Below are 24,445 nucleotides of genomic sequence, written 5' to 3'. Positions count from 1 at the left end.
CCGGAGCCGCATGTGGCTCTTTTACACCTTTGCCGCGGCTCCGGGGCGGATACTAGCGAGGGGAGGAGGCGCATTGTGCGCCCCGACACTCCCCACTGTGGCGGGCGCTGTACTGGCTGTGATGTCGCATGGGGGCAGTGCGCGCGTTAGTCACGCACCGTCCCGACGTCACCTTCCCGCCCGCCCGCCCACCCGCTACATTGTAAGGGGCATGTACGCTGGTCACTGAATTCAAAGGGGGCATGTGTGCTGGTCACTGTTTTGAAGGGGAGCGAAGAACACACACACACAAAAAGGTAACTTGTTAATTAAACGTTTATTTCTATGAGGAGGAGTAATTCTAAGGGGTCAAACAAAGAAATAATAAAAAAGTGACAAAAAAGTTATTTTTATAATGACGAGTTTTGCGGCTCCCAGCTTTTTTTTTCTTCGGAAACAGGTCCAAGTGGCTCTTTTTGTCTTAAAGGTTGCAGACCCCTGCCTTATAGCATCAGCTGGGGAGCTGCCAGAGATGTCAAATTGGCCATAAGTGAACCCATCACCAGGCTTCACCTCAATCACCTAATAATGCTGCTGGATGCAAAAACTTATGGAATATGCAGAAATGGTGAAACTTTTACCAGAAGAATACGAAATCAAGACCACAAACTTTCAATAAAACAGTGATTGGAAACAGATAAGAACATTGGCAGGATGATTGCAATAACCTGCAGTTTTGTAAGAGTATATAAAGTGGATGAACAAATGAGCAAATGAAGTTAATTGGGATATGCAGAAGGTATTAAGAATAAATTGAAGGAACCGCAGAAAGAGGGGGAAGGGAGTCAAGTTTTGAAATGTTAAGATGATTGTAAAATTAGTGAAATGTATAAACCTGAAAAGCATTAAAAAAAAATTAAAAGGAAAAAAAAATAGTGCTGCTGTTACAGGGAACTTGCAGTGGGGGAATAGGGATTGGGTCCCTGTCGTGTGGGCCCAAGAAATCTCCAATCTGCCCTAGGGAGGGAGTGAATACAATAGGCTGGAGGGGAGACCCATTTTGGCTGGCAGACCCAGTTGCTGGGTCTTAGTAAGATCTTCCAAATACCGTACTTTCCCGTGTATAAGACTAGGGTTTTTTACTTTAAAATTATGTGGAAAAACAGTGGGTCGTCTTATACACGGGGCAATCTCCCCCCTATTTTCTTAAATTGGGGTTCCTAAAAATAGGGGACGTCTTATACATGGTGGCATATATTTTTTTAAAAAAATAAATATTAAGAATTTCAACATAACAAATTATCAAAACATATCATCTTCATTATTTCCACCCTTTTTCCCCTCCCCCCAAAAGACCCTCCCTCCCCCCCAAGATTTCCCTCAGCTCCTTTCTCTGATTTTTCAACACATGTTATTCTCTGCATGTTGTAAAATTGTAAAGATCCTTAAATTATCTGTCTGTTATGTTAACAATCAATAAATTTGTGTATGTTTATTCAAAATACATGGGGGCATCTTATACATGGAAAAATACGGTAAATATTCGGAAGATTCTGCTTATATGGAGCCTGCAATTTGCAGCAGGAAATGCTCTGCAGAGACTTCAGGTGCGACAGACTGAGACCAAAACTGATGGGCAGCAGATAAGGCTGATGTCACCGGGCTGGGTGGGTGGGGAGGATGACGCCGGCGGCCAACGTGACCGGTCCTCGTGTCTCGATTTCACACCTGGGTGACTTTTACCTTTTGCCCAATGGAGCTTTCTAGTCTTGGGCTGTGTATGTAATTAATGGTTGATCGAAACGGGCATGAAGGGCACAGACGGGCAGTTAATTTTAACTCTGGTGTCATGGTTTCCGCCCAAGCCGCCCCCATGGCAGCGAAGGAGCCTGAGACACACCGGCCCTTCCAGCCAGACTCCCCTTCCTCCTTTCCTTCCCCTCCGAAAGCTGCTTTCTGGTGCAGAATGGAGGGCTGGTTCTCTGGGCTGGTGAGTAACATGGGCTTTATTAAGAGGGTGGTTACGGGAGGAGGAATTAGCTCCCAGGTTGGTCTGCGAGAGCCCCCCCCCCCCCCTAGGAAGACGAGTGTTCCTTCTCAGGCTCTACTCAGTTGGGGGGACCAGATAGCTCATCCTCTCCAGCCCAGTCCAGCCCAGTCTCCCTACTCCTCAGCGTGAATCACGAGGCTGTGGGTCAATTGCTGCGGTCAAAGTCAGGGGGTCAGGATGCCCTCAACCTCATCCACCTCCCCCCCTGGTAGGAAGGTGTGCTGTCTCATCTGCAGGCCTGCCCTCCCCCCACATTATTTTGGTTTGGACCAGGCATAGGCAAAGTCCGGCCCTCCAGATGTTTGGGACTACAATTCCCATCATCCCTCACCACTGGTCCTGTTAGCTAGGGATGATGGGAATTGTAGTCCCAAACATCTGGAGGACCAGAGTTTGCCTGGTTTGGACCCAAGTGAGCTCTGGCTGGCAGTTCCTCAGGGCTTCCTTTTCAATTTCTAGAAGGTTCTAGAAGTCCTGTTATAAGATGGTGCTAACCACATCTGTCCGAACTTCTCTCCTCCTCACACTCTCCCTGGCCTCATAATGTTAAAACGTCAAACAAAAATGGTCATTCCAAAATCAAAGTTGAGCTCTCTTTTTCTGTGTGTGTGTGAGAGAGAAAAGCTAGCCAGCAATAAATCACACAGAGTCCATGAAGTTAACTCTTTATTAGCAGAAACCAGGCCAGCTCAGAGGAGACAGGCATAATGAGCACAACAACTCTTCTCAGTAGGTCTTGCTGTACCTATGAGGCAGTTGCAAATGCTGAGGACATCCGCCTTCCCATAGCTAACTAAGTATCCTCCTCTCCTGGGTCCTTCCCAAGCAATCTGAGCTCCTCCCTCTTCATAACTTCTGGTCCTGGGAGACCGGTGGGGAGGGGAGCTTGTTGCAGCAGGAGGGGGGGACACCCTGGCTTCTTCACCAGCCTGACTCATCTCTACCTCTTGGCCTCCCTCCTCTCTTGCTTCTGCCTCCGATTCTGGACTTCTCTGTTTTCACAGCAAGGGCGTCCCAAATACCACCCCGTCCCCTGCATCACCTCTGAGCATGGCCCCCTGAGATTTGAACCCATTTTCTATGGGCGCTTTGAGGAAGGGTGATCTTTCCTCCAGGCTCTTGTGTCTTTTGTCTCCCACCGCAGATTCGGCACCGGAAGTTTTACCAAATGATCCTCGTGCTGGGGATTGGTGGCAACCTCCAGATTGGCTATCAGATTTCTGTGATCAACTATCCCTCCATGGTAAGCAGCCCCTTAAGCAGCTGCACCCAGTGGAGGGGGTGAGCAGGAGCAATGACTGACCAGACAGCCTGCCTCCTCTCCACCAAGCGATGCTCACCCTGGTTACATTCCATAGCTGCCTCCTGCTCCATCCATGGTCCAGGAGGAAGCAGAAGGTGATGAAGGAACACTTTCTTTCCATAGGTTTAGCTGGTCAAACAGAATTGCTTTGCTGATGCCTCAGTCTGAGACTGGGGAGGAAGGGAACTGAATTGGATTTAAGATTAACACCCGGCCCCCTGGCTTATTCAGAAGGCTTTTAACCAGGATAGCAGATGAGCTGCATCTTCAAAGCACATTTCCTGCCCAGTCATACCTCGGGTTGAAGTAGCTTTGGGATGAATATTTTTGGGTTGCGCTCCACAGCGACACGGAAGTAACAGAGCGCGTTACTTTCGGGTTTCGCCGTTTGCGCATGCGCAGATGCTCAAAAGGACGTCACGCACATGCGCGGAAGCGGCGAATCGCGACCCGTGCATGCGCAGACGCGGGTTGTGTTTGCATCTAGAGGTACCAGTGTAATTCATTAAGGGTGTTGGGAATTGTAGCTATGTGAGGAGTAAACTATAGTTCCCATTATTTTTGGGCGGGGGGAGGTGTTTTGAAGGAAGTACTCCCCCCCACACATATACCAAGGGGGTACTCAAGAGTACACAGCAGGGGCACCTCTCTTTTTTGTTAAAATGTGTGGCACTTACTGTAACAATTTCATGGTGATTACGGGCGCCTCTTTTTCTAGAAAAAAAGCACTGTTTGGAGGTACAGTGTATATACCAGTTCTAGCTGGCCTGAGCAGGATCTGAGGCTTGCAGTAACTCTGAATGAGCTGATGGCCGTTTGCTTTAATTGGAGAGCACTGAGAAGTGTGTCTTCTTTGCCTGCTAGAAAGTCCCCAAAAAGAGTCCTTCCATTTGAGCAATGTTCTAAAATACTCTCTTGACATTTTGAAAATTTGCAGTGCATTTCTTTCAACAGCAGAACTTGAGACAGGAATACAGTGGTACCTTGGTTATCGAACGGCTTGGCTCCCAAACAAATCAGCTCCCGACTGCTGCAAACCCGGAAGTAAGTTTCCGGTTTGTAAACATTTTTTGGAAACATCCGAAGCAGCTTCCGCTTGACTGTAGGAAGCTTCTGCAGCTGATCGGAAGCCGCGCCTTGGTTTTTGAACAACTTTGGGAGTCAAAGGGAATCCCGGAACAGATTAAGTTTGACACCCAAGGTACCACTGTACTCATTTAGGAATAATAAGCAACTTGACCAATGCTCTTTTCCCAAACCATGAGATTGTATGCATTTTCCAAGGCTGAAATTTCTGTTTCATCTCATTTGCTGCTGGTTTGCAATTGGAATTTATGACACTTTTGATATCTGAGCAGAGAAATAATCCCAAAATATCTTTTTGGGATGGGTAGGGAAGCAAACACTTTTAAAGGGTTAAGAAGTAATTCTGCATGATGATGATGATGATGATGATGATGAAGCATTAGCTGATGCCTCAACTCCCCCTTCCTTCCTTCCTTCCTTCCTTCCTTTCCTCCCTCCCTAGTATATCAAGAAATTCATGAATGAGACCTGGCTTGAGCGCTCTGGCTCCCCGCTGCCTGAAGGTGCCCTCTTGTTCCTGTGGTCATTCATTGTGTCTATCTATGGGGCAGGAGGATTGCTGGGCTGCCTCTGCAGTGCCTACCTGACTGTAAAATATGGCAAGTATGTAAACGGGTTGCTGGAAAAGAACTCTCTGAACTTTGGTACACATCCATCCTGCCCTCTGGCTCTGTGCTAAAACCTAGCTGCTGAGATATTCCCTGTTTGAGTTTTCTTACAGCTGAATTTAGGGAAGGGTGGGTGAGATCCTGGTGCATGAGAAATCCTGCTTCTTTTGGGACAGCTGTTATTTCTGTTGCCTCCTCTAGCGCTCTGCAGTCCAAGGCAGCCAGAGCCAGAATCAGTGCTGTCCCTACTCAGGAGTCAAATGCTGCAAAATTTAGCAGAAATGTCATGAGGAATTAAGTAAAAACTGATTGTTAAGGGGTTAAAGTGGAAAATTTAAAGTTAGATTGTGTTAAGATAAATTTTAGAACAAAAAATTGAGAAAGATGGAAAGGATTTGCTGAAATAGCTAATTGAATTAGATTACAAAAAAGGGAGGTGTGAGGAGGTCGATGAAACTAGTAAATGAAAGGTAAAGATATGAAAATATTAGATTTTTTTAAAAAAAATGGTTTGTTTTTGTTTTTCCTGTTGTTTGGATGTATTGTCTTTTTTCTTATTTTTGATGTATTGCTTGTTAAATCTTTTTTGTTTGTTTGTTTTTTGTGTGTGTGTGTTTTTCTGTAACTATTAAACTTTTAATAAATATTATTTTTTAAAAAATGCTGCAAAACAGCGGCAAGGGAGGTGCTGGAAAAGGACAGAGTTATTCCTTCTCTCTTGGCAACCCCCTAAGCTATGGCTACCAGATCTTTTTCAATGAATTCGGGGACACTTTTTTTTTTAAAGCTGAGTAGCAAGAGGGAGTCAGTAGTGGGGATGGTGAGGCAAAAGATCCTGGGCCCAAGCACACATGCATATTGTATAAAGGTGCAAGGCCCTTCTTTTGACCCTGTGAAACATAAATGCGCAGAGGTTTTTTAAAAAACTGGGCAACGGCAGATCAGTCAAAACAAAGGGGGAAGAGGGCAGGAGATCTGTACCGCTAGATGTCCCCAGTTCCCCTTCGGAAATGGCGACAGCAGCAGCAGTCAGCAGCCCGGAGCCAGCCTGGTAGCGCAGTTGGCTCTGGCTGGCTTCAGGAGCTGCTCGCTGCCCGCTGCCGTGGCGCCCGCCATTTTTCCTCGCCGGAAGTTCCGGCAAGGAAAAATGGCAGGCGCCATGGCAGCGGGCAGCTCCTGAAGCCAGCCAAAGCTGACGATGCCAGGTTTCCCAGGGACAGATTTGCAAATCTGGGGACATTCCGGGGACGGACTTTGTCCAGGGACAGATTTGCAAATCTGGGAACTGTCCCCGGGAACCGGGGACATCTGGCAACCCTACCCTAAGCTTGCTTGTTGTCCTTGGCTGCAATGGAAGATGCTGCCTTCCCATGGCCAGTGCACACAGAAGCTTCTGCCTTTGGAAACGATGGCGGAGCACCTTGGCCCTGGCCTCAGGCAGCAAAATGTCCTGGGCTGGCCCTGGCAGGAAGGCTGCTCTCCACTGGCTTAGGAAGCTCTGAACAAATTGGGGCTTGTCAGAGGTTCTGTAGCAGGCCAGATGTGAGCGATGTCCCTCCCGCTCTCCGCGTCTCCTCTGCCACCCCATTTCTGTGCCCTCGGATGCAGGAAGAGGACCATGCTGGGGACTGACCTCCTCATCCTCGCGACGGCTCTGCTCATGGCCTTCAGCAAGAGAGCCAAGTCCTTCGAGATGATCCTGATTGGACGGTTCCTTTTTGGCGTGAGCGCCGGTAAGGTCTTGGGGCATCATCGCGGTAGCCTTGTGAGGACTCCAGAGCCCAGGCATTGCCGTCAGCTGGCAAGGGGGCAGCTCCCCACTGAAACCTCCCAACTCCCCTCTCCGTTTGAAGGGAGCAAGGGGCTTGCGCCACATTTGGCAATGTGCAGGGGCCGTTGGACAACCATTCTGGGGCGGATGGGTGGGTGGATTTGGTAAGGGATTGGGTTCATACGTCCGTGGTCTCTTTGGTTCAGCTCACGGCCACATCAGCCCCTTTTCTCGGGGTGCTTCTCTCCATTTTGACTCTGTCTCTCTCTTGCCCTTCTCTCCTCCCATGCCCCAGGCTTTTGCTTGACCATCCACCCCCAATATGCCGGAGAAGTTTCGCCCAAGAAGCTCAGAGGCTTTGCAAATGCCACGTCCGCCTTCTTTTGGTCCTTGGGGAAATCCTTGGGCCAAATCCTGGGGCTCAGGTACTTGCACCTCCCGGGGTAGATAGAAGGCTCCCTTTCTCTGGCTGGGCCACAGTACCAGCTCTCTGACCGCCACCTCCTGAGCATGGACCAAGCTGAGCGGACCTGTGCTCTGATTCCACATGAAGCCTCACCTGATCCTCCTCCTCCTCCTCTGCAGGGAGTGCCTGGGCACAGAGTCCTCCTGGCCTTCGCTCCTGGCCTTCATTGGGGCCACAGCCTTCCTCCAGCTGCTAACTCTGCCCTTCTTCCCCGAATCTCCTCCGTACCTCTTGATCCAGAAGGGAAACGAAGGCGCCTGCGTGAAGGGTGAGGCCTCCAAGGACTGCCCTGGGGAGAAAGGGGGAGAGACAACAGGAAGGGGGGGGGACAGACTAGGCAGCATTTTGGCCAACGCTTCGTCTCTCACATACACATTTTCCAGGGAAAAAAGTGGGGTGGAAGGGGCGGTTTAAAACCTCCTTGGGCCTGCCAGTTCTTCACGACAACCCTCACCCCATATGTAAAGTATTATTGTTAGAAGTGGCATTGGAATTGCTTAATTTTACCTTGGACCGCCCTAGCCTACAGGATCTAGACATCCACATAGGTCCCGATGCCAGGACCCTCCTGGCAGCATCTACACAACCCCCCTCCACTTGCCAAGTTCTGCTGCAATTGCCACCTCCTTTGGCTCCGAGGGCTGTGGCTTTCAAGCTCTTTAATTCAGCTCATAGCGGTGAGGAGGAATGGAAGTTCCCCCAGAATGTCTGCTTTATATACATTATTTACACAATGGGCCCCACATGATTGGCTAATTCCGGGATTCTCCTGTAGGCCAATCAGGTTGCAGATTCACTTCCACCTGGAGTTGGATTGGGTGGCTCCTGTGGACCAATCAGACAGCTGTATTCTGAATCCTATTGTTCTAGGACCAATCAAACTGCTGCATTTTGGATCCTATTCAACTCAGTACATAACAACTCCCTCCTAGATTTGTCAGTAAGTCTGGCTCCTTCCTCTTCTCTCCGCCCCCCCCCCCCCCCAGCCATGCACCAGCTCTGGGGCCAAGAAGATCACCAGCCGGAACTCAGTGACCTGAAGCAGGAAGCGGAAAACAGCACCAAAGTCCTGAGTGCGAGAGACCTGCTCAGAGACCAGTCCCTTCGCCGGCAGCTGCACATCCTTGTGGCGGTCGTCGTCACCCTCCAGCTCTGCGGCATCAACGCAGTTGAGTTCTAAAGGCTCCCCTTGGCTGCAACAATGCACAGCCCTGCCTTTGGGTTTGGAGGGACTCAGCTACATTGGCAAAGAAAAAGCGTTGTTTGTGCATTCTAACACGGTGACACCAGGTGGCGCTGTGGAGTTCCGTTTGTGCTAACCCGATTTTTCATGCAAAGTTTGCAATGGCGTTTAACTGAAACGCTTCTTTGATGTCTCTAGATCCACAGACAGAAAACAAGCACAGCTAAGGAAGAAAAGGTGTAGACTGGATCACCCAACTGACAGGGCTGGGAGGAAGAAGAGGATAATGGGTGATAGAAGCAATGGGTTTACACTGCAGATTGGCAGACTGAGGTTTAGCATCAGAAACGCTTCTGAATGCTAATGATCTCCAGGAATGGGAAGGAGCCTTGATGGATTGGGGAGGCTGCCAAGTATAGCTGAAGGCAGCAGCTGGAGGACAGGGCCTTTCTTTCCAAGACCGTCTCTCTTTCCATTGTTTTGACACATGAGGCTTAGCAATCTTCTCTGCTAATATTTTACTTGGGTGCCTGATCAGTGGCAATACAGGAGACAGGCTCGCAAACAGGAATTCTAGCCTGGGTAGGATTCACATTTCCATGGGGTGCCAGCTGGAGGCAGGTGTGAAGGTTCAGGTGTGAAAGTGCTCCGAGCTGGCTGCCCTGAAGACTCACCTGGATGGGGGGGCACCTGCAACCTTAGCCCAAGGCAGCCAAAGCGCAGGAAATCTGTATCTGAACACATGAAACTCTCCCTTGATGACAGGCTTCTTTGCCCATTTGCTTTGGTTGCCTTAATCCAGTGACGTAGCGTGGGGGGTGCAGGGGGGGCCGGCCGCAACATCTGGGGGGGGCGTGCTCGCACTCGCAGCTCTCTGCCCCTACCTGGCTCACTCACTCGCTGGCTGTGCGAATCCGATCCGAGCCGCCGGGTCGCCGCCCACTGTGGAGGGGAGGGTGCCAGGCGTGCGGTGCGGTGCGGTGCGGAGAGAGAGCGAGGGACTATCTGGGGGAGGGACAGTGCAGCGGGGGCGGGGGGGGGCGCAAATTACTTGCCTTGCCCCGGGTTAGGGGGCACAAATTACTTGCCTTGCCCCGGGTGCTGACAACCCACGCTACGCCACTGCCTTAATCTTAATGCCAGCTGTTGTGAGACCAAGTTGGCAAGTGTGCAATGCACCCCCAGGGTTGCCCTGGAGGTGGAAGCAGCCAACAAGAGCCCCTTTTGACATCTTTTTCCTTTCTCTTCCTGTGATGAGGCTGCATTTTAATATTTTAATGTTTCAATATTTTAATGTTGTATTTTAATCTTGTTTTTAAATTGGATTCATTCAACTTGTTTTTATTATTGCTTGTTAGCCGCCCTGAGCCCAGCCTTGGCTGGGGAGGATGGGGTATATATAAAAATTATTATTATCTCCTTCCTTTCTCCACAGGTCTATTTCTACACTTTCGAAGTCTTCCGCACAGCCGGTTTTGCAGAGGACCTCCTCCCTTACGTCTCGCTGGGCGTGGGCTTCTGTGAGCTTCTCTCCTCCTTCCTCTGTGTAAGACCCTTTCCCTTTTTTCCTGCCATTTTCCACCGAGGCGCAAGAGTGTGAAGCTCCTCTCCTCCTTCCCCATTGGTGTACCGCCTGGTACCGCCTCTTCACGCCAGCCATAGGTTGCTGCAGATGCACCTCTTTGCTCCAGCCTTTTGGAAATGGAAGAACCATTTTCTTGTCTACCCTGGTGTGTGTTTAGAGGGGTCATCATCAGTGGCGTAGCGTGGGGGGTGCAGGGGGGGGCCGGCCACACCAGGTGCAACATCGGGGGGGGCGCGCTCGCACTCGCAGCTCTCTGCCCCTACCTGGCTCACTCACTCTCTCTCACTGCAGTGAAGGCTGTGCGAATCCGATCCGAGCCGCCGGGTCGCCGCCCACTGTGGAGGGGAGGGTGCCAGGCGTGCGGTGCGGAGAGAGCGAGGGACTATCTGGGGGAGGGACAGTGCAGCGGGGGGGGCGCAAATTACTTGCCTTGCCCCGGGTGCTGACAACCCACGCTACGCCACTGGTCATCATTTCAATTGAACTATGTTTTCATAGGCTGTAACTCGCCCTGAGGCCTCATGGTGAAGACAGAGTAAGAATTGAAATAAATAGTGATGATAATGACTCTTCCCCCTTCTTCAGATTCTGACAATTGAGAGATTTGGGCGGCGGACCCTCCTGTGGCAGGGCTGTGGCATGATGGCGCTTGTCCTTTTTCTCCTCACAGTTACTCTCTCAGTACAGGTAAGAGCCAAGGACATATACTGCCTTGGGCGCCGGATTAAGTCAACCGGCGGGCCTGATTAGGCATGTCCAAAATGGATTTTGGGCATGCCTGGTTTAACAGATACCTGCCAGACTGTATTCAAAAAGAGAGGTACAAGCCTAGGACTTGCCGATCAGAAAGTCCAAAGACAATTGGAAAGCTTTTCCCATTTCCTTCCTCCTTGCAGAGGAATACAGTGGTGCCTCGCAAGACGAAAAGAATCCGTTCCGGGAGTCTTTTCGTCTTGCGAAGCAAGCCCATTGACGGAGTAGCGCTATTAGCGCTATTGACATTTTAAGGGCTAAAAACGACTTTTTAAGGGGTGGGGGATTAGCGGTTTTGCTGCTAAAATGCTTTTAGCAGCTTAGCGATTCAGAATAAGGGGTTTTGGAGCCAAAAAAAATTTCAATTTTTTCGTCATTTTTCGTCTTGCGAAGCAAGCCCATAGGGAAATTCGTCTTGCGAAGCGCCTCTGCAGACGGAAAAGCCTTTCGTCTTGCGGGTTTTCCGTCTTGCGAGGCATTCGTCTTGCAGGGCACCACTGTACAGTGGTACCTCGGGTTAAGAACTTAATTCGTTCTGGAGGTCCGCTCTTAACCTGAAAGTGTTCTTAACCTGAGGTACCACTTTAGCTAATGGGGCCTCCCGACGCTGCGTGATTTCTGTTCTCATCCTGAAGCAAAGTTCTTAACCTGAGTTACTATTTCTGGGTTAGCAGAGTCTGTAACCTGAAGCGTATGTAACCCACTGTTGTTGAGGTCAATTTGGGAGAGTCAGAAAATGGCTTCAGGATTGTTCTCCTGTACTATTTCAGACATGTGGCTTATACAGTTCTGTATGTGTTTGCCTTCTACATTTATGAATGTTTATTCAATATCTGAGACTTTAGAATTCTTATAACACAAGAGAGAGAAATGAAGCAGGGAGTTGCAGTGGCGTAGCGTGGGGGGTGTAGGGGGGGCCGGCCGCACCGGGCGCAACATCTGGGGGGGGGCGCTCGCACTCACAGCTCTCTGCCCCTACCTGGCTCACTCACTCTCTCTCACTGCAGTGCTGGCTGTGCGAATCCGATCCGAGCCGCCGGGTCGCCGCCCACTGTGGGGGGGGGGTGCCAGGCGTGCGGTGCGGTGCAGAGAGAGAGTGAGGGACTATCTGGGGGAGGGACAGTGCAGCGGGGGGGGGCGCAAATTACTTGCCTTGACCCGGGTGCTGACAACCCCCGCTACGCCACTGGGGAGTTGTGAGACCCCACGTACACCAGGGCCGGCCTGCCTGTGAGGCAATGTGAGGCATTTGCTCACAGTCTCCTTTGCTTCTTGCCCTGCTCCTCTCTAGACTCCCCAACACACCCTTCTGAAGTTAAGGCACAAGACAGGTGTTGATCATCATGTGAGCTGCGCACAGGTGGGCTGCATGCAAGCTGCTGACCAGTCCTGTGGAGCCTCCTTTTTTGAGACAAATATGCAAGCTAGGCAGGTACATTTTGGGCTGTGACCTTTACACACCTTCGGTCCCGAGATCGTGGGGTGGTACAAAGTTACAGTGGTGCCTCGCAAGACGAAATTAATCCGTTCCGTGAGTCTCTTCGTCTTGCAGTTTTTTCGTCTTGCGAAGCAACCCTATTAGCGGATTAGCGCTATTAGCGGTTTAGCGGCTATTAAAGGCTTAAGGGATTAGCGGATTAGCTGCTAAAAGGCTATTAGCAGTTTAGTGCCTTAGAAAAAGGGGGTGGGGAGCGGGAAAAAAACCTCAAGAATCGCAAGACATTTTCATCTTGAGAAGCAAGCCCATAGAGAAATTCGTCCTGCGAAGCACCTCTGAAAACAGAAAACCCTTTCGTCTAGCGGGTTTTCCGTCTTGCGAGGCATTCGTCTTGCGGGGCACCACTGTATTTTGGCACCTGTTTCCACCGCGTCATTTTCTCCTAGCACAGTGTATGCCGAAGGAGACAAAAGGTCTCAGGGACAAAGGTTACAGACAGGACACCGCCGAATACTGAGACCGCAAAAGGTTAGACAGAGGGAACGATGTTCCAACAGCCGTGGCTTGTCTGAAGGGGGGGTGTACCCCGCACCCCAGGGTCACGCGTGCAGGCAGATTATGGCTGCCTGCTGGTGAGGAGTGTGCTCCCTCCCCACTGCCCACTCCGCGATATCCCTACACTCTTCAGTGCTCCATGGCTTCTCTAAAGCACTTCTAGTCGCCTCCGTCAGCAGCAACATCAAAAAGTAGGAGGGGGCAGTGGCGTAGCGTGGGGGGTGCAGGGGGGGCCGGCTGCACCGGGCGCAACATCTGGGGGGGGCGCGCTCGCACTCGCAGCTCTCTGCCCCTACCTGGCTCACTCACTCTCTCTCACTGCAGTGCTGGCTGTGCGAATCCGTTCCGAGCTGCCGGGTCGCCGCCCACTGTGGAGGGGAGGGTGCCAGGCGTGCGGTGCGGAGAGAGAGCGAGGGACTATCTGGGGGAGGGACAGTGCAGCGGGGACGGGGGGGGGCGCAAATTACTTGCCTTGCCCCGGGTTAGGGGGCGCAAATTACTTGCCTTGCCCCGGGTGCTGACAACCCACGCTACGCCACTGGGAGGGGGTGCCATTTTCTGTTTTGCATCCAGCAGCAAAACAACCCTGTCCCCCCTCCCCAAGTCTTCAGCAGACTCCTTCTGTTTCAACCTCTAAACGCCTGCTGATAGGCGGGAAATTGGGAATACGCAATAGTTAGCTGATTTCTGGTTTTAACATGGTGCCTATTGCATGGCTTTGTGTCCAGTTGTTGCAAACTGCTTGGATGGTTTCTTTACGAAATAGCGGTGTATGGTTTTTTAAATACCCAGTGTGAATTCATTGGCACCTGTCCTTTTTCCTCTCCTCCCTTCCCTAGAACAAAACTCACTGGGCGTCGTACTGCAGCGTCACTCTGGTTTTCCTCTTTGTTCTCTTCTTTGGAATCGGACCGAGTAAGTAGAGGATGTCGGAACATACCTGGGGGGCACACGCAGCCCCCGGGATGAGACAAACCTCTCCAGGCGTCTTCCTGATGAAGCGCAGCCCAGGACATCCATAAATCTTCAGTCCCGGCATGCAAAAGCACTACATATCAGAAGACTATGTGCACGCTCACTCTGCAGAGTATAGCAGAAACGAAGTGGAGCTTGGTGTGTGCATTCTAAGTATTTATTAAGCAATATATACAGCACAAGGGACACGGGTGGCGCTGTGGGTTAAACCACAGAGCCTAGGACTTGCCGATCAGAAAGTTGGCGGTTTGAATCCCCGCAACTGGGTGAGCTCCCGTTGCTCGGTCCCTGCCCCTAGCAGTTCGAAAGCACGTCAAAGAACAAGTAGATAAATAGGTACCGCTCCGGCGGGAAGGTTTCCATGCACTGCTCTGGTTTGCCAGAAGCGGCTTAGTCATGCTGGCCACATAACCCGGAAGCTGTACGCCGGCTCCCTCGGCCAATAAAGCGAGATGAGCGCCGCGACCCCAGAGTCGGTCCCTTTACCTTTACCTGTATACATCACAAAGCAATCATGGTGTCCTCTCAGTTCTTCTCTGAGAGAGAGAGACAAAGAAACAGTACAAAGTACAGTACAACGGAAGAGGGATAAGACTGACTTCCATTCTCACACTTTCCAAGCCTAGAAAGTAAACACTGACATGTGATGTAACAATCACACGTCCAGCAACGGAGGAGTGAAATGCTAACAGAGGAGGCCTTTGCTCCTGGTTGGGGAACGTGGGGGTCTCACCTCCAGGTGCGAGTTGCAAGGTCCTGCTAGGCAACAGCACTGAGGAAGGGGAATAATTGCACTAAGGCCAGACCCAGGAACATGCCCAAACCCCAAGCATTTCTCAGTCGGTAGAACAGGAGTCCCCATGTTGAGCAATAGATTCCTGCTGGACTAGATGACTCTTCCAACTCTACAATGCCATGATTCCCTGTGTCTTTCCCTCCCTCCTGCCTCAGATGGAGCCTCCATGTCTGTCATGATGGAAATCTTCAGCCAGTCTTCCAGACCAGCAGCTTTCCTGATTGGCGGCTGCCTGAATTGGGTCGGCCTCTTTGTCATTGGAATCACCTTCCCATTTGCTGTGGTCAGTGTCTGTCAGGTTCATACACACACACACACACACACATACACACACACACACACCTACCTCCTTCCGCCTTCCTTCCTGCTGCCACAGCTTCTGCCTTCTCTCTGTGGCCCCAATAATGCTGAGGCAACACAGGCGAGCGAGCGGGGTATAAATAATAAAATTATTGTTGTTATTCTTATATGGCCCCATGCTCAAGAGAGCAGCCTGGTGCTGCCCCAAGGGCAAGGAGATAGGTACATGACTCCTACGGCATCTGTAGTGTCTCTCTGGATAACCATTTCCTCAGAATAGGAGTCCCCCTCCCTCAGCTACACACCTTGGCAATGGAACCCAGTGTGGTGCTGTGCAGGGGGAGCCAATGTGGTTCAGGTATGGTTGCTGGACTCCAAACCACACCAGTCCTGGCAGGCAGCAGGGCCAATGGCCAGGGATGAGGTGGCTTGCAGACCACATCATCTCGCTACCCCTGGGGTATGGATAGGCGGCTGGTTGTGGAGCCTCGGCCCAGTATACCTGAAGGAGCATCTCCACCCCCATCGCTCAGCCTGAACTCTAGCTCCGAGGGCCTTCTGGCGGTTCCCTCACTGCAAGAAGTTAGGTTACAGGGAACCAGACAGAGGGCCTTCTCGGTAGTGGCGCCCTCCCTGTGGAACGCCCTCCCATCAGATGTCAAGGAAATAAACAACAATCTGACTTTTAAAAGACATCTGAAGGCAGCCCTGTTTAGGGAAGTTTTTAAAGTTTGGTGTTTTATTGTGTTTTTAATATTCTGTTGGGAGCCGCCCAGAGTGGCTGAGGAAACACAGCCAGATGGGCAGGGTATACATAAACTATGATTATGAATATTACCATAGGCCACACTGGCTGACCATGGCTGACCAGTTGCACATTATCCCATCACCTGGAGCTCCTGAGGTGCAGGATGACATGAAAAGCACCTCTAAGTATCTAAAAATGGGTCAAAGGGCTGAACTTGACCTGCCCCTATTTGCATAATGACCAAGTATGGTAACTTTCACACCAGGTTCAGTGCTCTGAGTGGGCTGCCGCAGCGCAGGAAGCCACTGAGCCTGAGGCTGTCAGCTAGGAGCCCCCAGGAGAAACTCCTGTACCAACAGGGCCTGTCAGGCCAGAGATGGGCCTCTCCCAGGTACCTTCTCCTGGGGAGCCTTACCAGTCCAGCAGCACAGGGAGCACCCCAAGGAGGAAGGCCCATCTTCAGGCCCTTTAAGCATTTAGAGTTCCCCACAAAGGGGTTATCTGAAATGTTGGTGGTATAGTGGTTAACATAGCTGCCTTCCAAGCAGTTGACCTGGGTTTGATTGACGGCCAACGCAGTATTTTCCCTCAGCCTCTTAGGGATGTGGGTGGCGCTGTGGGTTAAACCACAAAGCCTAGGACTTGCCGATCAGAAGGTCGGCGGTTCAAATCCCCGTGACGGGGTGAGCTCCCGTTGCTCGGTCCCTGCTTCTGCCAACCTAGCAGTTCAAAAGCACGTCAAAGTGCAAGTAGATAAAGAGGTACCGCTCAGGGGGGAAGGTAAACGGCGTTTCCGTGCGCTGCTCTGGTTCGCCAGAAGCGGCTTAGTCATGCTGGCCACATGACCCGGAAGCTGTATGCCGGCTTCCTCGGCCAGTAAAGTGAGATGAGCGCCGCAACATCAGAGTTGGGCACGACTGGACCTAACGGTCAGGGGGTCCTTTTACCTTTACCTTTACAAAGGGGTTATGTCTGTTCTCGGGCTTGGGTGGAGCCACTTGCTCCCATGGAGCTCTCCGTGGTCCTGCAACACCTGACCTGCCTTGCTGCTGCCATCAGGCCTGAACACCAGGGCAGCCTCCCTGAGAGGTAACTAGACACAATGTTAAACACAGTGTTGTGGTTCATGTTGTTGTTGTTTTAATTAGTAATAATAATAATAATTTATTATTTATACCCCGCCCATCTGGCTGGGTTTCCAACCACTCTGGGCGGCTTCCAACACAAGATTAAAATACAATAATTCATCAGATATTAAAAACTTCCCAAAACAGGGCTGCCTTCAGATGTCTCCTAATTAGGAGTTGTGAGGGTGGAGAATCCAGACCAGGAGCAGGATGTGGGAAGAGGGAGTTTCAACCTTTCCCTCCTGAAATCAATTCAACCCCCTCTTAAGCAAATGGGGACATTGGGAGGTGATTTTCGGTGGGGAAATTCTTCAGGAGGAAAGGGTTGCACCTGGGCACTGTGGCCACCATTTTGAAGAGAAGAAAACTATGTGACAAAATCACACTGTCTAGTCTGGCTCTCATCTCTCTCCTGATTCTCTTCCCCTGTGTCTGAATCCCAGCTTCAAGTGTTTGCAGACTCCTCTCCCTTCTGGCCAACGCAGTAGCCTCGGCTGTGACACTATATGGCCCGGGCCAAAACTGGACAAACATTGCAAGGGCACAAAGAGGGCTTGTTCAAGGGGTTGATCATTGCACTCTCTCCCCCCAATCCCCATCTTATTTCCAGGATGCTCTGGGCCCTTTCTGTTTCCTCCTCTTCATGGCCGTCCTTGTGGGGTCAGGGATCTTCTTCTACCTGTTCCTCCCAGAGACGAAAGGGAAGTCCATTGTGGAAATCACAGAGGAATTCAGCAACCCATCACCTTTTCAGAAGAGACTAACTTCTGCCCTTCGGACAGGCTTCCGGGATGACCTCTCTGCCTACACCAGCTTCTGAGCTCAGCAGACAAGGGAGAACTTGCTTCTAGGAGGCTCTCAACCTGGGCAGGTTTTCAGCTGATATTCACACCAGCAAGAGGCACAACGCTCCCTTTTAAACACACACAGACACCCTCTCTGTGGTCTTTCACTTTCTGTGCCCCTCTTGCCCACCTTCACAACTGATGGGGGCCTTCCTCCCCCTGCCCTCATGGTCAATAGCTACACACAAGTTCAAAGAGTCCTCTTGGAAATGACATCAGCTGATTTCTTTTAAGCTGAAGCAAAGGCCACTTCCTAGCCATCACTGTAGGTCAGAGCCAGTTTCAGACGGTACGCAATGGACCTCCCCCTCTTTCTTCTCCCCTGAAGAGACTTGAGCTATTGCTTGGGAGGCAAAATCCAATATGCACTCCAAGAAATTTAGGGACACTAGGAAGGAAGACCTTGTTGTGGCTGGGGTGGGCTGTCCAGAGCATCTGCCTAAGGCAGGGGTCAGCAATTTTTTTCAGAAGGGGGCCGATCCACTGTCCCTCAGACCTGGTTGGGGGCCGGTCTATATTTTTTTTGGGGGGGGGAATGAATGAATTCCTATGCCCCACAAATAACCCAGAATTGCATTTTAAATACAGTGGTACCTCGGGTTAAGTACTTAATTCGTTCCGGAGGTCCGTTCTTAACCTGAAACTGTTCTTAACCTGAAGCACCACTTTAACTAATGGGGCCTCCTGCTGCTGCCGCCGTGCCGCCGGAGCACGATTTCTGTTCTCATCCTGAAGCAAAGTTCTTAACCCGAGGTAATATTTCTGGGTTAGTGGAGTCTGTAACCTGAAGCGTATGTAACCTGAAGCATGTGTAACCTGAGGTACCACTGTAAAAGCACACATTCCACTCATGTAAAAACACCAGGCAGGCCCCACAAATAACCCAGAGGTGCATTTTAAATAAAAGCACACATTCTACTCATGTAAAAACACGCTGATTCCCAGACCGTCCGCATGCCGGATTTAGAAGGCGATTGGGCCGGATCCAGTCCCTGGGCCTTAGGTTGCCTACCCATGGTCTAAGGTGTGGTAGCATCCTCAATAGGAGAAATCTTTCTGCTGGTGTTTCTCCTCCTCCACCCTTTGCTCTGACTTGCAGGCTCACTGAAATATGGATATTTGATCTGTGCTGGGGATTACGGAGGCTGATTCAACAGGTTTTCTTTCCTCAACTGACTGTGTTTTCCTAACAGAGGTCTTGTTCATAATTTTTTGTGGATAATTAAACGTGACTTTGGTACTGCAGTGTGTGTGTGTTTTGTAATGGGTTTTAGTCAAATGTTCTCTCTGAGCCAGCAGGAATGTGGCTGACGAGACAAGAACGTTACTTGCCCAAAAATGGAAAGAAGCAGAAGTCCCAGTAAAGGAAGAATGGATACAAAAACGTATGAAATATGCAGAAATGCCAAAACTTACCAGAAAAATAAGAAATCAAGATAACAAAAAAAATTACCGTATTTTTTGCTCTATAAGACTCACTTTTCCCCTCCTAAAAAGTAAGGGGAAATGTGTGTGCGTCTTATGGAGCGAATGCAGGCTGCACAGCTATCCCAGAAGCCAGAACAGTAAGAGGGATTGCTGCTTTCACTGCACAGCGATCCCTCTTGCTGTTCTGGCTTCTGGGATTATTTTTTTCTTGTTTTCCTCCTCCAAAAAATAGGTGCGTCTTATGGTCTGGTGTGTCTTATAGAGTGAAAAATACGGTATATAAAAGAAAGAAAATGGTTTATTGAATATTTGAATATTTAAAAAGAGAATCCCCCGCCAAGCATGTTCCATTTTCCATTAGAGATTATTATTCGAAGGATCATTTCGCTGGGAAATTTTGTGTCCACAAGATGACCAAATTCTACCTCAATTAATATTTTGCATATAGTTGATTCTACACCCTTTGACGTAGCAGGAACATTGACTATAAGTTGTTCTAAAGCGGTCAACTCTTGGTCTGCCCGAATGCATGGTTTTAACAGGAAAACAATAGATTGAAATGAAACCATGACCAAGTTATATTGGGAAGAGCCAAAATCTGTTCTTTATATAGGGAGAACCATTTCCATTAAAATTCCGGGAGTCTATATAGACCTGCTTGTTCCCAGCCTTCCCAATCCATCGTATCTCCAACTTCACAAAACGTGGGGTGGTATCTAAGTAGAAGCAGGGGAGTTGCTCAATATACCATAGCTAGTTGCATTTCCCCTGTTTGAGTAGAGTCTAGGGTTTCAGGGCATGTGCAGAGTTCCATGCAGAATAGAGGCTGGGGGAGAGGGAGATTATATTTGGACACCCAGATGGATGGTTCCAAGGAGACTAATGAACTGAGGGGATGCCCCACACTTATGGGAATTTGAGACAAGTAAAAAGTGTCTTCTTCATGGAAATGGATTGTTGTTTGGGCCAGTGGCAAGAGAAGTTCCACCTCTGATGTAAGAGGGAGCCAATCAAAAATGTACGTAGAGACAGTTTCTAACTCACAAATGATTTTGTGGTTTTTTTTTATAATATTTTATTAGGGTTTTTACATAAAAAGAAAAACAAAAGAAAAAGACAAAAAGACAAAAAGACAAAAACAACAACACAGAAAAAACAAATAAAAACAATTTCATTTTCATAATATTCCTTGCATTTACTTATTTCCCAGACTTCCCCACACCTCCCCTCACTGTATTCCAGTTCAAATATTTAATCAGCAAATCCCTTCCCTCTATCTTAACTTAATCTTTATCTTAATATCTTAATGTGTCCTAATCTTTTCTTAATATCTTAATATGTTAAACCTTTTAATTTTACACCTTTTAACCTTCGAATTTTCCATACTCCTTCACCACTTTGTTGCTAATAACCTTTTAACCTCAATCCAATGTCATTCTAACATTCATTAATCTTATAATATTTCTGTAAATAGTCTTTAAATTTCTTCCAATCTTCTTCCACCGTCTCTTCTCCCTGGTCTCTGATTCTGCCAGTCATTTTTGCCAATTCCATGTAATCCATCACCTTCATCTGCCATTCTTCCAGAGTGGGTAGTTCTTGTGTCTTCCAATACTGCGCAATATGTATTCTTGCTGCTGTTGTGGCATACATGAAGAAAGTTCTATCCTTCTTTGGCACCAGTTGGCCAAACTCACAAATGATTTTGTGCATTACAAAGTAGGTTCTGATCAGTTGGGCCTTTGTAAAAAAAGGAAACAAAAACTTGATATACCTTCCTATTCTGAGGATGCTGAATCACAGACACTACAGGTGGTGCTGTTGGCTACCTCAGAAAATAGGCTTTGTTGAGATAAAAAGAAGATAAAGTCCCGACCAGAGACGAATAGTTGATGAAGATGTTGGACTATGCCGAAATGGCAAAAATGACCGGGAAAATCAGAAACCGGGAAGATAGAAAGTTTAATAAGGAATGAGGGGGGGGGTTACAATTTACTTAAGAGAACACTGTAAACAACTAAAAACTTTGGCAGGATTTGAGTAACGCATGTAACATATTAAAAACTAAGGTAAAAATGGATTGTTTTAAGAAAAATGGAGAAAATATACGACGCAGTGGAAAAAGTTTGATAATGGAAACCATGTAGCGGTGGAGGGAAGACCAATGATTCAGGGAATCCTAAATGTTGATGGTTGTGATTAATGTTTGAATTCAAATGTATAGTGTAAAATTGAATTTGAAGGAAGGAAGTTAGGAAGGAAGGAAGGAAGTTAGGAAGGAAGTTAGGAAGGAAGGAAGGAAGGAAGGAGGGAAGGAAGGAAGGAAGTTAGGAAGGAAGGAAGGAAGGAAGTTAGGAAGGAAGGAAGGAAGTTAGGAAGGAAGGAAGGAAGTTAGGAAGGAAGTTAGGAAGGAAGTTAGGAAGGAAGGAAGGAAGGAAGTTAGGAAGGAAGGAAGGAAGGAAGGAAGGAAGGAAGGAAGGAAGGAAGGAAGGCGTTGTTGCAATACTAAAACAGCATCAAAGGACAGCAAAGTGTCAGTGCTCAGAGGGATACCTAGACACACACACACACACACACACACACACACACACACACCGTGCATCAGCTGCCCAACTCATTCTCAGGCCAAGAAGCCTCACCCCTCTCTTGGATTGGTCCGAGCGCAGCCGGCCAATTTGCAGTTTAATCCAGTGCTCTGAAACGAATCAAGTGTCCTAACACGCAGGATCAAACATTAACCTCGGGCCGTTTGGTGGCTGGCCAAACCAAATAGGATGAAGAAAGAGGAACACCAGGGGCCGTCCGCCCACCTTGTGAGGTAGCAGCGGCAGCCAGCAGCAGAGGAGGGACCCGGAGGAAGCCTCTGCAACAGAGATGGGCAGCAGCTCCCTTTGGGACTTGGTGAGTGAGGTTCAAGGGGTTGGCTGGCTTGGTGGCTGGGGAAACCCAGCCAGATGGGCGGGGTATAAATTTATTTTTTTATTATTGGTTGATTCATGTTCCACCTTTAATCAACACTCACTGGAGCAGGGTCCATTCTAAGATCTTTCGGATCACACACAAGTTCTCTAGTTTGTTCATTTTTGAAGGTACCTGGCGCACAGATGTGTGCACTCAAATATCTTTTGCCCATCTTGGGGAGAAATGTGTCTAATGTCCGAATAGGACCTTCTGGCAAGCTAGGGGTGAGTCTGCCCCCCACTTCCCTCATTCTTAAGGCACCTGTTTTGATCACTTCTGTGAAAGACCTGGGGGTGCACCAAGCCCTCCCACCATGACATTTCCATCACAGGACAACTTTGTAAAAAGCACAACTCCGCAGATTATGGGTGAGGACAAAGTCAAAAGGCTGTTTGCCCAGTTCTCAGTAGATCATCTTTCTGTCTCCATTCCAAATGCATCACATGATAAACCGGCGTTTAGAATGAATTCTCACCTAGATATCTGCTCTCTTTCACCTTCCCATTTAATGTGGTGAATCATGGGCTGTCAAGATTGTGCTGCAAAGCCCTTCCTTGCACTGGGTGAGTCACCCCACTCCACCCCCAATCCCCACCCCCCACAGTTTATGCTCGGGACTGGTTTATTTTTCTGCCCTGAGGAGTGTTGAGGATGGGTGTCTGTGTCTCCCCAGGTTCAGCACCCAAGGCTGCTCCTCATGATGCTCGTCCTAGGAATTGGTGGGTCCCTCCAGGCTGGCTTTCAAGGGTCCATGATCACCTACACCTCTATGGTAAGCGGCAAAGGGGAAACCTCTTCCGGTGGTTGGTGGAAGCTGCAAGAGAGGCTCCCCCAGAATGGCTCCTCCAAGGTGCTGCCTTGCCAGTCTCCCAAAAAACAGACACAGTAAAGGGTAAAGGGATCCCTGACCATTAGGTCCAGTCGTGACCGACTCTGGGGTTGCAGCGCTCATCTTGCTTTATTGGCCAAGGGAGCCGGCGTACAGCTTCCGGGTCATGTGGCCAGCATGACTAAGCCACTTCTGGTGAACCAGAGCAGTGCATGGAAACGCCGTTTACCTTCCCGCTGGAGCGGTAACTATTTATCTACTTGCACTTGGACGTGCTTTCAAACTGCTAGGTTGGCAGGAGCAGGGACCGAGCAACGGGAGCTCACCCCGTCGCGAGGATTCGAACCACCTAGGCTCTGTGGTTTAACCCCCAGCGCCACCCGCGTCCCATAACAGACACAAATATTCACACACACACACACACACTTTTATTGATTTTTTAACATATCATTTCCAACAAACATTTAACATAAATTCTTATCTTATACAATATTTTAGACTTCCATCAACAACCTCTGAAGATTTTTCATTCTTCATCAGTTATTCTGCATTTCTTAATTTCTCTGTTACTTTTAATTATCATTAACTTATAGTTCTCTTCATAGTCTTCCTTGCAATATTTCACATAATCCTCCTTATAGAACTTCTTGCAGACCTACTAGCATAATCTGTTTGTTACAATTGCTCAGACACAGATATTCTTACTCCAGACCAGTGGGTCTCCAGTTGGTTTTGGACTACAATTACCATCATCCCTGGCCACCGGTCCTGCTAGTTAGGGATGATGGGAATTGTAGTCCAAAAACAGCTAGTGACCCAAGTTTGGGAAACTCTCCTCCATACCCTGAAGAGGAGCGTGAAAGGGGGGCAGAGAATGGGCCCCAGATAGTCTTACACCAGCTTTGGTCAAGCACCACAATGAACAAATCAATGGGCAAAAAAAATGAGAGGCACAAATACAAGATGGGTGACACCTGGCTTGAGAGCAGTACATGTGAAAAGGATCTAGGAGTCTTGGTTGACCACAAACTTGACATGAGCCAACAGTGTGACGCGGCAGCTAAAAAAGCCAATGCAATTCTGGGCTGCATCAATAGGAGTATAGCATCTAGATCAAGGGAAGTAATAGTGCCACTGTATTCTGCTCTGGTCAGACCTCACCTGGAGTACTGTGTCCAGTTCTGGGCACCACAGTTCAAGAAGGACACTGACAAACTGGAACGTGTCCAGAGGAGGGCAACCAAAATGGTCAAAGGCCTGGAAACGATGCCTTATGAGGAACGGCTAAGGGAGCTGGGCATGTTTAGCCTGGAGAAGAGGAGGTTAAGGGGTGATATGATAGCCATGTTCAAATATATAAAAGGATGTCACATAGAGGAGGGAGAAAGGTTGTTTTCTGCTGCTCCAGAGAAGCAGACACGGAGCAATGGATCCAAACTACAAGAAAGAAGATTCCACCTAAACATTAGGAAGAACTTCCTGACAGTAAAAGCTGTTTGACAGTGGAATTTGCTGCCAAGGAGTGTGGTGGAGTCTCCTTCTTTGGAGGTCTTTAAGCAGAGGCTTGACAACCATATGTCAGGAGTGCTCTGATGGTGTTTCCTGCTTGGCAGGGGGGTTGGACTCGATGGCCAACTTCCAACTCTATGATTCTATGAT

At 49.1% G+C, this 24,445-nt stretch overlaps 2 protein-coding genes across 3 annotated transcripts in view; both read left to right on the top strand.

Moving 5' to 3' along the window:
* Window positions 1-1,691: 1,691 nt before the first annotated feature.
* LOC310666635 (solute carrier family 2, facilitated glucose transporter member 11-like) lies at window positions 1,692-18,813 on the top strand. Of its 2 annotated transcripts, XM_083417803.1 has the most exons (13): window positions 1,858-1,969; window positions 3,174-3,272; window positions 4,861-5,021; window positions 6,635-6,759; window positions 7,093-7,222; window positions 7,383-7,531; window positions 8,250-8,431; window positions 9,882-9,992; window positions 10,617-10,718; window positions 13,617-13,692; window positions 14,704-14,831; window positions 17,334-18,632; window positions 18,668-18,813. In XM_083417803.1, the coding sequence occupies exons 1-12, from the start codon at window positions 1,946-1,948 to the stop codon at window positions 17,541-17,543; spliced, it is 1,497 nt and encodes a 498-aa protein (XP_083273929.1). In that variant the 5' UTR covers window positions 1,858-1,945; the 3' UTR covers window positions 17,544-18,632; window positions 18,668-18,813. The 2 variants fall into 2 exon arrangements, with proteins under 2 accessions (XP_083273928.1, XP_083273929.1); XM_083417802.1 differs by having other exon boundaries at window positions 1,692-1,969; window positions 17,334-18,813.
* Window positions 18,814-21,738: 2,925 nt separating this feature from the next.
* LOC310667170 (uncharacterized protein) overlaps window positions 21,739-24,445 on the top strand; it is a 32,002-nt gene continuing 29,295 nt past the window's right edge. Inside the window, exons 1-2 of the mRNA XM_083418893.1 lie at window positions 21,739-21,897; window positions 22,631-22,729. Coding sequence (XP_083275019.1) covers window positions 21,871-21,897; window positions 22,631-22,729 — 126 coding nt within the window. The 5' untranslated portion in view covers window positions 21,739-21,870. The remainder of the gene's footprint in view (window positions 21,898-22,630; window positions 22,730-24,445) is intronic.

Source organism: Podarcis tiliguerta (assembly GCF_965153285.1).
Source record: "Podarcis tiliguerta genome assembly, chromosome: 16".
In the NCBI taxonomy this organism is placed as follows: domain Eukaryota; kingdom Metazoa; phylum Chordata; class Lepidosauria; order Squamata; family Lacertidae; genus Podarcis; species Podarcis tiliguerta.
The sequence above is the reverse complement of the archived record's forward strand: the minus strand, read 5'-3'. Positions and strand labels throughout refer to the sequence as shown.